The sequence below is a fragment of the Antrostomus carolinensis genome, unplaced genomic scaffold (assembly GCF_000700745.2).
Source record: "Antrostomus carolinensis isolate BGI_N321 unplaced genomic scaffold, ASM70074v2 scaffold28909, whole genome shotgun sequence".
NCBI lineage: Eukaryota > Metazoa > Chordata > Aves > Caprimulgiformes > Caprimulgidae > Antrostomus > Antrostomus carolinensis.
Window position 1 is genome coordinate 70461 of NW_010339762.1, and position 15995 is coordinate 86455.

A 15995-nucleotide genomic window follows, 5' to 3' on the forward strand; every position below is an offset into this window, starting at 1 on the left:
TTTTACCATAAAGAGAATAATGTACAAAAGAGGCCATGCCAAAAAAAATACAGAAATATCTATCTTGGAGTTCGTTTCTTGTGCCTTAAGCCTATTTTGCCAAGTGTGTGCAGTATACGGACATATACCTCATTAACTCTCCTCTCCTATCAAAAGGGCACTTTCTGAACACACTAGGGTTGCTTAGCCATTCTTTAGGCCTGTATCACAGCAAACTGTGGCAGTGTGTACATTTCTTATGATGAGCTTCAGTAGTAATTTTTTTTCCAGTAACCATTGGCTTAAAATGAAATTAACTATGAGGGCTGAATTCTGGAACAGAGAGAAGACAGTAAAAAAAACCCACAACAAAAAACCCCATCATAACAAAAAAATATTTAATTTTTAAAAAAATCAATGTAATCAATGTCAACTATTGCTGCTAATTTTTAGCAGACAGATACTGTTAATTGTTTATCCATGATTTCAAGATGCGAGGAAGTGACAATGACTCTCTAACTGGGTACTTGTGGATCATTCTTTTATGTTTAAGAATACATCAAATATACATAAATTCAAGGGATCTGGACTCCAAGATCCTTATGGGACCTTCCCAACTTGAGATATTCTATGATTCTATTACCCCATTTAAACAAAGCTGTCAGGTTTGTCAAGCAGCCAAGTCAGTTTGTCCTGTCACAAACACACACAGAGCAGAATTTTTTGGTAAAAAACCACGGTCTCCAACCTGGGGCAAAGTCCACTGTTGCATAAAGACCCTGAAGAGCTCCACATCTCAAGTGAAACTGACTTGCACCATCAGTTGTGAACAGCACCACCTCATCCCCAAGATGCTGGCGAAAGAGCTTTAGAAGGAAACGCAGATAGTCATAGTCGCAGGCGAAGTAGCTTCCATACTCATTCTCCACCTGCACAGTAAAAGCAAGTCAGTAAAGCAGTAGCCAATTTCAGTCTGCATCTGATACCAAAAATGGAAAGCCCAAATCCAACCATCCTCTTCCTTTGATGGCAATTTGCATCAATTGCTTTGATGCAAATGAAAATGTCATTTTAAGACCTGAGGAGTAAGGGAAGACAACACTTCTTGACACTCATTCCTCTCACATGTATTTTACAGTGGAGCAATCATTGTGTGGAGAAAAGTCATTTTCCTACAAAATCACCCTCTTCATAAAAATCTCTACCCTAGCTACTTAGCAATAGCGATCAAAACAGTCTCCATTAAAGATGGAGAGCTATGACTCACCTCCCAAGCAGAACAATAAAACCATAGAACATGTTGTGACATGATCAAATCTGCAGCAAAATTTGACTTCCAGAACAGAGGCACCTACAAGGGGTTCACATGAACAGTAAAGCCTTGCAATGGATGCAAAGGACTGAGGGGAGAAGGATAACCCTGCTACTACTTAGAGGTATGCATCCTGCCCTTTTCCTAAGGAGATGGACTTTCAAGCTTCAGATTCAATGCCACGCGTACCTTCAAGTTATTTCTGAAAATCCCGTTATAAGCATCTTATTTCTGTCAAGGAATAACTTTGCCCAGTGCTTTTGCTCAATATACATAATAAATTGTTCAAGAACAATGATCTTGGGCATATTATATGAAGGGTCTCCTATCCCATCCTGTGTCAAACAAAGAAATAATTAAAACAAAGCCTTTGTTATGGTTGAATACTAAGAATATGGAACAATCACCACTGCACATGGAGGAGTTTGAGAGAAGCTACTCACCATGAACACACAACATTGCATCCTGAAACATTTACAGCTTAAGTTAGGTGCTAAGAACTAAAAATTCTAAATTTTGAGGCTGTTTTTATCACAAGTTTTAGGCTTATTCCATACTGCTTTTGCTTTTATCTGCAGGTATCCTTGTTCTCCTTTTTCCCATCAGAGGGTTTCAGGCAATTGTAATCTATTGTGGCTTTATGTGAGAACTGGCGTGAAACTCAGATCTGAAAAGCTCCACAAGTTTCCTCTATTGCTTTCTATTGTTGTGGGAAACAACTTTAATAGAGCAGACAAATGCCATCTGAGTTCTGGAAACAGTGCATTCAGTTCTTTAGGGTAAGGGATTTAATCAGAATCTTTCAGCTACCTGAAACTGTTAAGGAATATCTGTGACACTCAACACCCATGAACTGTTTGCAAGAGCAATGTAAGCATCCACGCTGCTTGGGTTCACTTGATTTCCAGGAAGTTACCTGCACCATGATGACTGGACCTCCATTTTGATAGAGGTGAGGCCTCATCTTTGGCAACAGGACACTCATCCATTTCTCTACTGCTGCCAGGTAATCTGCAATGCATAAAGTATAAATGTTTCACAACTTTTCTGCTTTCTTCTAGTTTTTGTTTGAAATTATATACGGGTAGTTTTTACCTAGTGCTCTAAATATGTAAAGAATAACAGAACAGCATTTAATGAACTGATGTGTTCTTACACTTGTTCATAAATGTCAGCTTCCAAAACAGAGTACTAAAAAATAAAACATTTAAATACTGACGAACTTTGAAAGTCACCAGAGAGACTTCAATTATGTTTCACACAGGTTGTCCTAACGCATTTCAACAGGAAAACAAATTTGAATGTTGCTATGTGTACTATTTTTAAACAGATAATTTATCCCACTGTGAGCAGAACCGAAGTCAGATATGATTTATCTTTGTCCCCTAATACACACTGCAATAACCACATTAATCCCCTGATCATTTCACCCCTCCATGATTTTATTCACAATTAAGATGGAATATGAATTATCAACTAATGGCCTCAAACAGCAAGTTGCTTTGCTGCTAAAGTGTATTTCTGCTAGTCCTTTTTGATGCCTCTACCTGAATCAGAAGACCTGAGAACAATAGATGTCTTCTCCAACAGCCACGCAGGAAGACCTCCCTGGGAAAAGAAAGGGAATCACTTCAATGGTCATTTTTAGGAAATGTAAGAAGAATTTAGCTTTTTATCAAAACATATACTGAGATCTGAAGATTGATTTTCTACAAGTAATTAATGATTCTCAATGAAAAAACAAACACAAAGTAAGCTTGTGTTGCAAGAAGTCACTTAGGATGCACTGATTTTAATAAGCTAAACCAAGAGTCTTCTCCAAGGATGTACTGAGGATGCTTGTCTACTTTAAGACAGAAATACTTGCAGGAGATTTACCCTAGAAATGAGGTAACTGTTACAAAAGGCTGTACCATGTCCCATTCTGCACAGATGTAAGGTCCAGCTCTCAGGATAACCAGCAAACCAGTGTCATTAGCAAGCTGCAGGAAATACTCTAGATCTCTGTCACCAGAAAAATCATATGTGCCCCGCTGGGGTTCATGGTAGTTCCATGGCACGTACCTATGAAGAGAGAAGATCACCTTCCATTAGTAAACTGGCACTAAACCAGAACTCCAAATAACAACTGTCTGTATCACACACCCCAGAGATCTGTAATGCTGAACTGGTCTTCAAATCAGAAAACACAAGAATAACTCCAGGGTTTTTCTTCTGTGAGGTACTTTATATGACAGAAGGTGTTAAAATTAATACTGAAATAAGGCTTAGTACTGTGCAGTATGCCTGCAGGAGTCCAAACCAATGCAAGAACAGATTTTGGTACTGTTATTTTAAAACCATGATGTCTGTTCCAAAATTTAAATAGTTAACAGTTCTGATGTTAGCCAGTCAGCTGCCAGTTGATAGTGGTTGGAGGTTTGTGAAGAGATAAACACTGTAAACCACTCACAAAGGAGATGGTCAAGAGGGAGCTTAACCAAAACAGTGCGGGACCCATTGTGAATGGATCACCCAGATCACACAGGAAACACCAACTGGGCTGAAAGGTCTGTGCTGCTGCCACTACAAAGAACTTTAAAAATATCTAAGCATCAAATAATACTGCATCTACGTCCTGAGTTTTCACTAGTTTTCACTGACCAGGAGCAACACAGGTTCTAGAAAACCAGCATGGGAAGAACAGTCAAGTTAGAGGATGCCAAGGTACCCAGGAACCTGGACAAAGCTTCATTTCAGCCAAGTAATAAAGCTGCCAAACAAGCTGATAACCATCTGAAAGAACACCTCTCTGCTACTTCCAGGACTTAGGAAACCACCTCATCACAGAGCATCTCACAGAAAATAAAAAATACATTTGGCTGCAAGATAACAAAGAAACATGTTATCTACCAACTACTATGCATAGTGTGGTAGCTTATGGCCTGTGCTTGACAACCATGAGAGTCTTGGTTTGGGATAGTACTGAGTAGCAGTCGTAGCATAGACAGACATTAAAATTAGGGATGAGTACAGCCTGAGCAAGGATTCAAGAGAATGGGAAAACTCATTCTCCATGCATGTACTTTTTTGCACATAGGTCTGTAATCCCTCTACAAGAACTGTTGCCACTGTTCCAGCGAGAACAAATTTGAGAAAAATTTGTAAAACCAAAACTGTGGTTAGTCGAGCAAAGATCCTCTCAGGCAACACTTTTCTTACTGTCTGGGTTTGTTTATATGTTCCAGAGTTAATTTTGTAAGAACTACCCAAGAGGGAAAGAAAGTGCAGATAACACTGTTTTCAATAAGCAAGAAAAACAGGAACCCTCACATGAGCACACGACCGAAATGCCCACACTCAGAAAAACACACATGAACATCAAATACAACAATTAAAATCTTTCAGCAACATTAGTTAACATTATAGCCTCGCAAATGCCAAAATCTTAAGCCTCTGTTTGAAAAGATCAAGCTTAAAATTTGTATGCCAGGATGGAGTCAAAGCAACACACTCAGGCACCAAAATGCAGATTTGCCCCTCTATGTAGTATATTTTATTTCTTTGTCAACCTGCTCTAATTGTTTCCAGAGCACAGGATTAACCCACACGTAGAACAAACTAAAACTGCATTTAATGCATATATGAACAATGTGAAAACGCATTCAACGTTAATTTAGTTTTGTGCACTTTGCCTAAATTTCAAGCAGAGGAGCAAGCTGATTGCTGACATTTAAGATTAAAGTAGAAAATTATTTAAAACTAACAAATTACCAGCCTACCTCAAAGCAGCTAATACCAGAGTATCATATTGTGCTTGCTTTCTCTGTTCCATATACCAATATCCAAGTTATCACTGCAGAATAATTGTAGTGTGCTCTAAGTCATAACAGCTATTTTACTGTTATTTGCAAAACTATTGCCTAGAAATACAGAATTCTTTCAAGTTATATATATATGACTATGGATTTGTCAAGGATAGATAAATCTAACTCCATTTGTTCACAGGAAAACTTGCCTAAAGGATTAGAGAAAAGGAAAAAAGGTGATGTCTCTTGACTTAGCAGGGCTTTTGGTACTTCACTGTACAACATCCCTGTAAGTAAACAAGAAAAAAAAAATACATATGGAGGCTAGTTGGTATAACATTAACATAGAATAATAACTAACCACAAAAGAACAACCCACAATTTGCTGGGAAAGCAATGGGATATTTTGAGGAGTATCCCAAGCCTTTTTGGTAGGTCTACTACATTTTATTGACATTGGGGTGATGTAATGCACAGCACGCTTTGCAAATGGGGAGCAGTTGCAAATCCATCAGGGAACATGATCAGGATTCTAAACACTCTTAAGTAATGAGCAACATGGTCTGGTATCAACAAGGAATTAAGAGGCATCACTTTTCATGTCTCTCTTTCACAGGAAAAGGCAAAAAATAAAAAATGAGGAAGAAGACACATGGAAGTGGTATTAATAGGAAAAGGGTCTGCAGGTACCACTGAAAAGCACCATCTGAGGATGAATCACCACTGTGACACTGCAGTGAGAGACAAAGCTTCTTCTGAGAGGAACTAACAGGCGTGTTGATGGAGCAACTCATTCACCAAAAAATGCTCCTAGCAGAGAGCTGCAGCTGTTTGAGCTAAATAAAGGTGACTAGATATTAACTTCATAACAGTTTCTCACTATATAAAATACTACTACAGAAAGAGAGCAACTCCTTGTACTCCTATCTCTTTAGGTAACCAAACAAGTCATGAAAAACTGGTAAGTAAATTACAGGTTAATATGAGAAAAAGCATTCTAGCTGTAATTCAACTACACCTTGTAACCTGTTAGTTACAAAAATATGCTCATTAGAGAGTTTTATGAACTTGTTCTAGAAACAAGTCTGAAGGTCTAAATATGTTTAACAATGTCTGAGGTGAGAACAAAAGGGTTTTTCCAGCTACCATATGCTCAAGATGGAAGAAGACAGAAAAATTCTCCAGAAACAGTTTGAATTTATGTCCCATGCTTCCCCACATGGCTGGAAAAAAGATTTTAGTGGAGGAGGGGAGAAAGTGAAAGAAAAAAAAAAAAGTGAAACTCTTTCTTACAGAATTAATCATGATATAAATATATTTTAAACAATGGTCTAAAAACTGTTACTAATACATTATAATTCCTCAGCATATTTTCTACAGCTAGCAACATCTTCAAATTGAATTATTTTACTTTGAAATTGTTATTAGCAAGTATAATTCCTATATACCATTGTACAAATGTATAGTCAGTTAATGCTGTACTGCTTTAGCTACAGAATCATGAATTTATAAAGGAATGCCACGTTCCTTTTTCAAACTTGAAACTTGGTATTTCTTCTGTATTTGAGTAATAGCATTTACTATTTCTAAGCTTTATCCTATAACCCTCCTCCTCTTTAAAAGTCACAGTTTTCCCCTCTTATTTCAGAGAGATGTCAACAACTACTTTAATGCACAGGATAATTTCCTCTGTAACATCAGGGTTGGTTTGGGGTTTTTTTTGTAATAGTGTAAAATTAATTAGCTTTTACTCATTTCATAACTAGTAGAGCAGCATTTTATACATGCTAGTTAAACTACACATTTATGAATCTTTAGAAGAAGCAAATTGTGCTTATTTTTTAACTAATGGATAAACAGTACTCTTTCTTAGAGGGACTTTCTACAGGTTTACAGTTTCCTGCTCATTGGTCAACAAATACAGTAAAACAAATAAAATGTCTAACAAAGCCAGGTTGGATGAGGCTTTGAGCAACCTGGTCTAGTGGAAGGTGTCCCTGCTGATGGCAGGGGGGGTGGAACTGGATGATCTTTAAGGTCCCTTCCCACCCAAACCATTCTATGATTCTACGATCCTGTAAGGTAACTGCCAGTTCTTCCAGGAGGCTTCTCCACTGCTCTGTAAATCCTGTAAATATTCAGCCCCATCTAGTGGTTAATTGTTTTTCTCCTCCATGCCAAAAAAATCCAAACCAAACCACTAACTTGCAGTCCTTTCCAGATGTCCTGGACAGCATTCGTTTGGAGTTGGCAGACACAGTTCAGGAACTGAAAACAAGGACAGCTACCCTTGTGTGACCAGATGACCCTGTGTGCTGCCTGCTGAGGCTGAGAGTGCAGCTCCTTGGTACACCTCCATCACCTTCTGGGATGTCACACCAACCACAACATCAAACTTCAACCTGCTCTTTGGAATGTTTAGCCCTTGATATTTTTGCTTTCATATAAGACCAAGCTTCCTGTCACTTGTTTTCTCATATTCTGTTATTTCTTAAGATACTTCCAGATGCAGATGGTTAAACACATATACTGACTTCAGCCATTCAAGGGTCCCAGATGAGCTGCTGACTCAGTCGTTAGCTAAACGAGGCACAAGGCACAGCGAGTCTTTTGGAAATGAGGCTGCAGAGAACAGGAAGGAGAGCAGGTCTGGCTTGCTTTGACCACAAGGTATTTCCGAGGACAATCCTGTAATAAAAGGATCCTGTTTCTCTTGAAGTGGTAAGCCTCACTGGGAACATCTTGATAAGAAGAAGGAAGGCTCCCATATTTCAAATTATAGTGAGACCCTTCCCTGTCTCATGGAAAAAAACCCAAGCAGCAAAATGATAGTCTTTAGAAGTGGCCCCAAGGTTGGGAGTCTAACCACCACATCCTGCCAGAAGGTCTGGCAGTGCTGCTGCCCATTCCAGAATGACTTCACAGAACTGGTATCTCAGTCCCTTGTTCATAGTTGTACAGATCCAGGAAAGAATAGGCAGAGAAAGAGAAAACAAAAACACAACTAAATTATCATCTAGACCAATTTCAATTTTTACCAAAACCACACAGATTTACAGCAGAGTTGTTTGGGGTAACATGAAAATTCATTGTTTTACCTCAAATAATCCAGAGCAGTAAGGCTTGATTATCTTTAAACCTCAAAGAAAAACAAAAGGGGATTGGTGGGCATTTTTTGTTTTGTTTTCTTTTTAGCTTCAAAAGAGAAAGAGAGAGAGAGATCAGTGTCAAATGGAAAGATGTATGGATTTGATTCTTGTAGAAAATGCAAGGCACAGGGGTACTTTCTGCTTATAAGATACACATTTAGGAGCTATCTTTCACCATAGTAGAAAAAAATCCAAAGGTAAGCAATAATGAGGGAGAAAGTTAAAGAAACCCAGTCTGTTCTACAAAAAGAAAAGGAGGTTGTAAAAAAACCCCTGTTATCTGTCATCAGTGATCCAGTAACGACACCTAAGGCCTTAGGTCACATAACCATAGGGCAACACCTGCCAGTTGTACCATACCTTCTGAGCCTAAACAGAAACACCTCAGCTCTCCCAAGACCAAGTGACCAGTCAGTGCCAGCAACACAAAACAATCTCTACTCCTTCCTGCACAGAGGAAGGACACTAATGTGTAAGCACAGAGTAAGAGATCTCAACAAGTGAAAATAAATAAAGAAGGAAGAAAAACTGTTAGCAGGAGATTACAAAGGAAGAAGGAAGCAACAAGGGAAAAAAAACAAAACAAAACCAACCTAGCCCTGCAGTAATTTTGCCACTAAACAACAGTGATGGGGGGAATGTGAAATAAAAGATTCCTGTCACAAAATACCAGTGATGCAGCAAACACATGAACAGGCAATTTCAAAGAAAAAAGGAAAGGACTGCTTGGAAATTAACAGAGGGCACTGAAGGTATACAGGTGTTGGGATGAGGAGGAAAATAAATCAGAGACATAGGGGAAGTATGAGACACTATAGATCATAGAAGTCAAAGCCCACAAAGCCATTGTCAGGATCCAGGCTGATCTTCAAGCCTAAGATCAAAAGGTCCAATTTTCAGGTCCATTGAGTTTACTTTTATTGCAGAAAAAAAAATAATTACATGGGAAATTCCATCAACTCTGTCCTGAGCAAGTGTGTTACTTAATCCCACTGTTCTTATGTGAGGGAAGATAGAACTTGCTTGCTTTATTAGAAAACAATGAAAAACACTCACCAAACAAGAAGTCACTACATCATCACAACAGAGGGGAAAGTTAAGACATGGAAAAAAAATAGAGAACCCTAAATTTGGAAAAAAAAAAAAAAAAAAGCAACTTATTTTCACTCCCTGCCATCTGTTCTTAACATACTAACCCTTATTCATCACATTCCCAAGTGTAAAAGGCAATTCTGCAACTTGCAGGTCAAATAAAATACGGATTTCAAGGGAGGGGAAGGAGAGATGGTGCAACACTCCCGCTGAGCCGAGCGTCCTGGCCTACAGAACCAACAGTCTGGCAGCCCATAGCACACAAGCAGGCTGCTTCAAAGAGAAGCTCCAAGCCTTGTAATGACTTAAGAAATGGAGAATTACAACCATTGCTTGAAAAGACTGTGCCTTGCACTTTTCTAACACTCTTCTTCCTTTGTCAAGGAAGCTTTGGCAAAAACTAAGAGTAAGCTGCATTTTTTTAATCTGTACCTCACCTGTTGCAGTAAGTACACAACCAAGTAGGAAAGACAAGAAAGATGACTAAAGGTTTGGTACACACAACTGAAAGCTGTTTAAAATATCTATTTTTTTTAAAAAAAAAAAAAAAAAAAAAGTACACCTACTTCACCTACTTCACAGCTATTTTTCCAAATTTAAATGCTCCTGGTGAAACAGCTTTAAATATTACTGCAGCCTTTACCAACATTTTTAAGGCTTCAGGGCAATACATCCTAGGCTGTGTTACGAGGTTACTGTTCCTCTCACGTCGTCCGCCTTTTGCCCAGAGATTACAACGCCCTTGGCAGAGGCAGAGCACGTACAACTGTTTCAGGCTTGCCAAAGTTCACAGTCCAACAATTTATTTCATGTCACATTTGCACCTTGAGTTGTGAAGCAAGAGGTGTTCCCTCAGCAGGGAAGTGGACTGTTAGCAATAACCTGCCCAATTGTTCCAACCTATGCTGTTAGAGGTCATCCTGCATCACCCTTCACTTCTCTGGAGCTTTCTCACCTATTACTTAAAAATTAATAAACCAAGCAACAACGGTAGCATTCCACTTAACTACTTCTCATACATCTTCCAGGACTACAAATCACTTTGAAAGTCAACAGCTACTTACGTCTGAATGGCATCAAGTCCTGCCATCTTCATCTTCAACAAGCGGTCTCTCCAGTAATACCGGGGCACCCGTGAGTAGTGAATGCTACCCGAGATGTAACGGAAGGGTTTTCCATCCTTGACAAAGCAGTTAGAGTCATAATCAATCCCAAAACTCCTCTGGGGTATGTTCTGCATACAAAAAAAAGGAAAAAAACCACACTCAGTATAATCTTTTTCTGCCTTGAAAGACAAAGAGACCAGTCTATATTATAAACATCTGTGGGTTGTCCACATTAGAAGGTACAACAGTGCTAAAATAACTGATGGTGAAGGGCTCTCCACTAGCTACACATAGCCCACCTGAGCCTAATACACCCCAAGGACTGCAGTCACCTGCTGGCCACTCAGCAATGACAGGATTCACTACTACACTTCAGGCATTCTCCACTTTTAAGGAGTATACAGCACCATCTTTCTACAGTGATACATTCTGCAGTTGCTTTACACCAGTGCAAACGATGACAAATTAATTAGGGAAGATTTAGTGAGTGACAACACTTCACACCCAATGCTTCAACTTACTAAACCGTTGGAAAACACAACCTTAATTCCAACTTAACGTCACGCTCATATCTAGAAGCGAAAGCCAGCTGGAAGCTTTCGAAGAACAAATTCCACATTCTAAATGCTCCAGGGTACCAGTAGATCCATGTTTGAAAGCTTAGTTTCTAGCAAGTATAAAACTGTTTGATAGATCAGTCTGGTGAACTGCATACAAATATTTATGTAAGCCACTAGAAATTAGTCATTTTTTGGAGAAAGTCCTACTTGCAATACTTTTCCAGCTAAGCACACCCAAACCAGTGAACTTAAAAAAGAAGCAGGTAAATTAAGAATAAAGATCTGCACTTCTTAGCCACGAGAAAAATACCTTAACTTCAAGAGCATGGGATTACTCCTCAAGTGAGCCTATGATCTTAGCAAGATTTAAACTATGATGAACAGCAGTACTTTTGCTTGTTGAAAACAAGGAAAAACAGAAGACTTTAAGTGCCTAGCCCTAAGTCTTTAAGAACCTTTAACATTTAATTATTTTTTTTTATTTTTTTTTAAAACCCTTAACATCTGACATCTTGCATCTCCTGTGTATGTTTGGCATCCCTGTCACCAGTACTACTTTTGTCCTCCACACACTGCTGAATGACTTTGCATTTGTATTTTATGAGATTCATTACTGAGCACATGAAAAAAAAAATCCTTTCAATGAAATATCAGTAGGGATTTATGAAGTAAAATCACAAGTCAGTTAATATAACCAGTTAGTTCTCCATACCTATCAGAAAATAAGTCAGAAATCAACCAAACAAACCTCATTATTCGCTGGATGTTACAGTAGTCCAAATGAATCACACCTTTGAAGAGTGTAAATTAAAAGCTGCTGAAGGACACTGGCCTTGTTCTTGAAAAGATGGGCTTTGGCCTGTCCCGTATGAGAATGGGACTTAGCAATTAGGAAACAAAAGTGATGAAATTAGAAAGGCAAGATACAACCCCAGGTGACCCCCACTACACAAGAGCCATCCACCATCTGAGGAAATCTGCCCAAAGGTTAAGCAGGGGCCAACAGACCACACAGCTTTGAAGAACCTTCCCAAGAAGTCACTTCTTTTTGTTCACTGCCAAACAATTTTGTTACAACAGTGTGTACAGATAAAGGTAAAGAGAAAGGAATGGAAACAGTTAAGCACAGCAGGCATGGACAACCATGAAGCTGCAAGTACTGAGACTCCTGGCCAACAACTGGACACAACTGCTAACCAAGACCACACTCTTCGTTCAACAAGACAGCAGAAAGGAGCCAGTGCAATATGTCACATGCCAAAAGAACAAGGGTACAAAGGAAAAAAAACAAACAAAACCCAAAAACCAACACTGTCCTGAAATCTGGAGGATGAAACTGCTGAGTAAACATGCCTATCCCTAGACTGCCATCAAACAGAGCAACTGAGTGAGATAACACTCTACATTTTAAGGTAACAGACTCCAAGGAGCAGAAAGACTACAGTGTGCAGCAACTGTGACAAAGGCACTTTTTTTTTTTTTCACTAAAATAAAGTTGTGGAAAATGTTTCAAATGCACATAGCAATCCAAAACATTCTGCCAAGACTGAACAAGTTAAATTGTCTGTGTGGTGGACAAGTACCAACAGACGTGACAAGATACAGCCCTGAGCTGGCAGGGAAACATGAACTGGAAGGGACTGCAAAGTATTGCACAGGGGAAGCTATTTAAGTCCTGATCCCACAAACACAGACCCATTATTAGCATTACTTAACAGAATGTTCCATCAAAGCTGAAATACATCTTGACTAAGCAATGGTAGGGATATGCCAGGTGTCCAGAAAACCAGGCCTGTACCGAGTTGAGAAATACAAACCAACTACTCTGGAACAAAAGTGACTCAAAGGTCAGGATTCTCTCCAGGCTGTTAAACCTCAAGTAAATTACTGCTGCAGAGGACACACAGGTATCTACCACTTGCTTACGTGCCTTTCAAATCACATCTAAGTGACATTTTGCTGATCTTTATTAATTTAATTATTAATTATTTTAATTTATAACCTGCATCTTGATTCCTGGGCATGGTGCACTAGTATGGAATGGTACTGTGTGTATCCATCCCCTAAGGAAAACATTCATCCTATAAACACCAAGCAGATGTTTAACATTCTCCAGATTATTTTTTTTACCGTAGGACACTGTGACAAGTTGCAGCATTAATGCAGAACCGAGTGCTTCAAAATGACCATGACCAAATGAAACTCAGAACCCAGGTGCAATAGCACAATTCTGCAATATTAGGAAAAAAAAAAAAAGATAAAAGAATTAGGGAAAAAAGCACATTAAAATGCCATTATCCCTGGAAATAAAGAATGATAACCAAAATAAATTGATATTGTTTCCCCCGAAAGAGGATTTTAACCCCCTCACTTAGATTAACCACATCAAGAGGCCTATGGAAAAGACACTTGCTCCATTTATGGCAGAGAACTGTTGAGAGCTGCTGAATACTGAATGAACTGTTTACATAGCTCCACCCTCAGGGGACAGACACCTCTGCCAGAGAAACAAGCATTTCTTAAAGCAGAAAAACAATGAAAAGAAGATATTAATTATGAAAGTGATCATAATTGAACCGGTTACCATTTAAAGGTCACACTTTTAAAGCTGTGACCATAACTGTAAATCCCCTTCCTCACACATACACTTCCCAGTACAATGTTGTTATGGGGGTGAGGAGAAGGAGGAAGCTTCCAGAGATTCACCTCATTCATGGCCCATTCTAAACAGACTTCCCTTCATGATCAGCTATTCAACATTCTTCTATTGTCAGTGCATGACCCTACCCATTGCTTGCAGACCAACGAGAGCAAAATGGTTCTCCTCCTGAATTTACGTCTGGCTCTGCCAATACTGTACACCCACGGTTGTGAATATACAGCGGGAATGAATTCCCTGCATCTCCCTAGAAGATGGGGTAGCGGGTCTGCTGGTTTGGTCAGCAGATTCAACAGACACAAAACGAACTGCACTAACGGTTTAGGATGCCAGTTCATTCATACCACATCATATTAATGCTCACCTGAAAATTCAGACCCTTAGAGGCAACGGTATAATGTTGTATCTTACAGGCTCAGAACAGACTCGCAGGGAAAAGGGAAGAACTAAAGAATCTGTCCTTTCATAAAGCAAGTAAGGAGTTAGTTTTGCAACCTTAATGCTCTCTCAACATTTTGTAATGCTTATGTCTCTCAACACAGGAAAAAAGTTCATAATTTCAGCACATAAATCTATTTAACAGTGGTTAGAATTTATCATTCTCCAAATTTACAAAACAAGTTTTTTTCTTATTTGGAAAGCAAACGAATGTGGATACAAACCCTCAATGAACCCCTCCATCTGAGGGGATTTCTAGCATCTCTTATGCTAGATCATTGAAACACAGCACATCCCTTTCTCTACCCCAAAGCTTAAATATCAAAGCTGAGAACCACAAACCACTCATTTTCTTCTGCTCCTTCCAAGAAGACCTCTCAGTATCCTTCCTCTGTCCTTGTAGTGGTTCTTTTCTCTGCATCCCATTCTCATCTCTTCAGCCTGCACTTCTTCCCCTAGTAGACATGAAGCAAATTTAACAGTGGCCTTACCTTTCCCACTTCCTACCACCCCTCACTTTGCAGTGAGGGTGTAAGATTTTCCAAAACTAGTCAGATTTACTCTCAGTAGCTTTTTGTTGGTAAATAGAATTAATGTGTTACAACCATCCAGCATATACCACTACAATAAATACTGGTAGAAAATAAAAGGTCATTAGAGTCATCTTTCTTGATAAGTGAATAAAGTTTTATTAAAACTCAACATTTAAAGCATTTATTATACCACAATTTACATATTTTCAAACCCACTCTATACTAATTATATAATGTAATAAATATAAGTTTGACAAAGTGATGATACTATTCTATTCTGGTATCATTCTGACAGTGATTAATTCCTCCCCTCCCCAATGAACTGGCCTTTTATAGGAAGAAATATATATTAATTTAGTTAAGTTTTCCAGATCAAATACATTCCACATACAAAAAAATTTTACAAAAAAAAAATTGAAAAAAATTAAAAAATAAGCAGCATAGCAATTTTTTTTCATCTGGAATACTGAACACAGATCTAAATCACACATATTCAAGTCAAATTGAAAAAAGTATAGAAAAAGCCTTGAAGGACAATTAGAGATTACTGTTTTAGAGAGATTTTAGAAAAGGTTAATTCCTCTTACTACCAAAAAGAAAGTTGATCCAGGATACTTCCCATTTATACTTTAAAAAAAAAAAAAAAAAAAAAAAAAAGCAAAATAGGAAAAGGGTTTGAACTGTTTTGGCACAGAAAGAAAACACTTTAAGTGGTAACTAATCAACAAACAAGCTTTCAGAGGAAGGGAATTAAAGAAAAACAACATCAAGAACTAAATTACATTGGGAGAACTCAACCATTTATGAAATGATAATATGACCACTCCTAAAAGGATAGTATCTGTTCTGGAAAGGATACACAAAGATCTTCAAATCAGGGCATGTAAAAATTAATGAAGAGGTCATCTATGCATCCCTGGGAGAGAAGGACTATTTTTTGCATACATATGAACAGAATGAGGGAAGAAACAAAAAGGGTAAAGAAAAAAAAAAATACTACTAGCAACTCACTGGGAAACTAACACCATATAAAACCAGTCCCACAGAAGCCTCCCAGTAAGGAAACCTGCTTAACAACTAGTCTTCTTAACACAGTAATAACCCTCAGCACAACAAATGAAAAGCTTTCCTCCTGGACCACTGGCCTAGAGGGAATACTCTGCCCCACTAAACCCAGAACACAGCTTTAACTGAAGGCATGTTGGTAAGCAAACAGAGGATGTCAAGGTTATCAAGAGTCTCCCTACACAAGACTATTTGACACTACACCACTGATGGGAAAGAACCTCAGAAGGGCCTCATGCAGACAGTGGGCAGTGTTAAATACACCTGGAAATTTTATGATACTTAAGCAGATATTATTGCACAAGCATAAAAAT

General features: G+C 38.5%; 1 protein-coding gene across 1 annotated transcript in view; it reads right to left on the reverse strand.

Annotated features, from left to right (window-relative positions):
* Positions 1-13701, reverse strand: part of LOC104531167 (beta-galactosidase) — a 38408-nt gene extending 24707 nt beyond the window's left edge. The window contains exons 1-6 of the mRNA XM_010175972.1: positions 13633-13701; positions 10385-10554; positions 3205-3355; positions 2839-2899; positions 2208-2302; positions 728-908 (exon numbers count right to left, since the gene is read on the reverse strand). Of these exons, the coding sequence (XP_010174274.1) occupies positions 728-908; positions 2208-2302; positions 2839-2899; positions 3205-3355; positions 10385-10554; positions 13633-13701 (727 nt within the window). The remainder of the gene's footprint in view (positions 1-727; positions 909-2207; positions 2303-2838; positions 2900-3204; positions 3356-10384; positions 10555-13632) is intronic.
* Positions 13702-15995: the final 2294 nt, after the last annotated feature.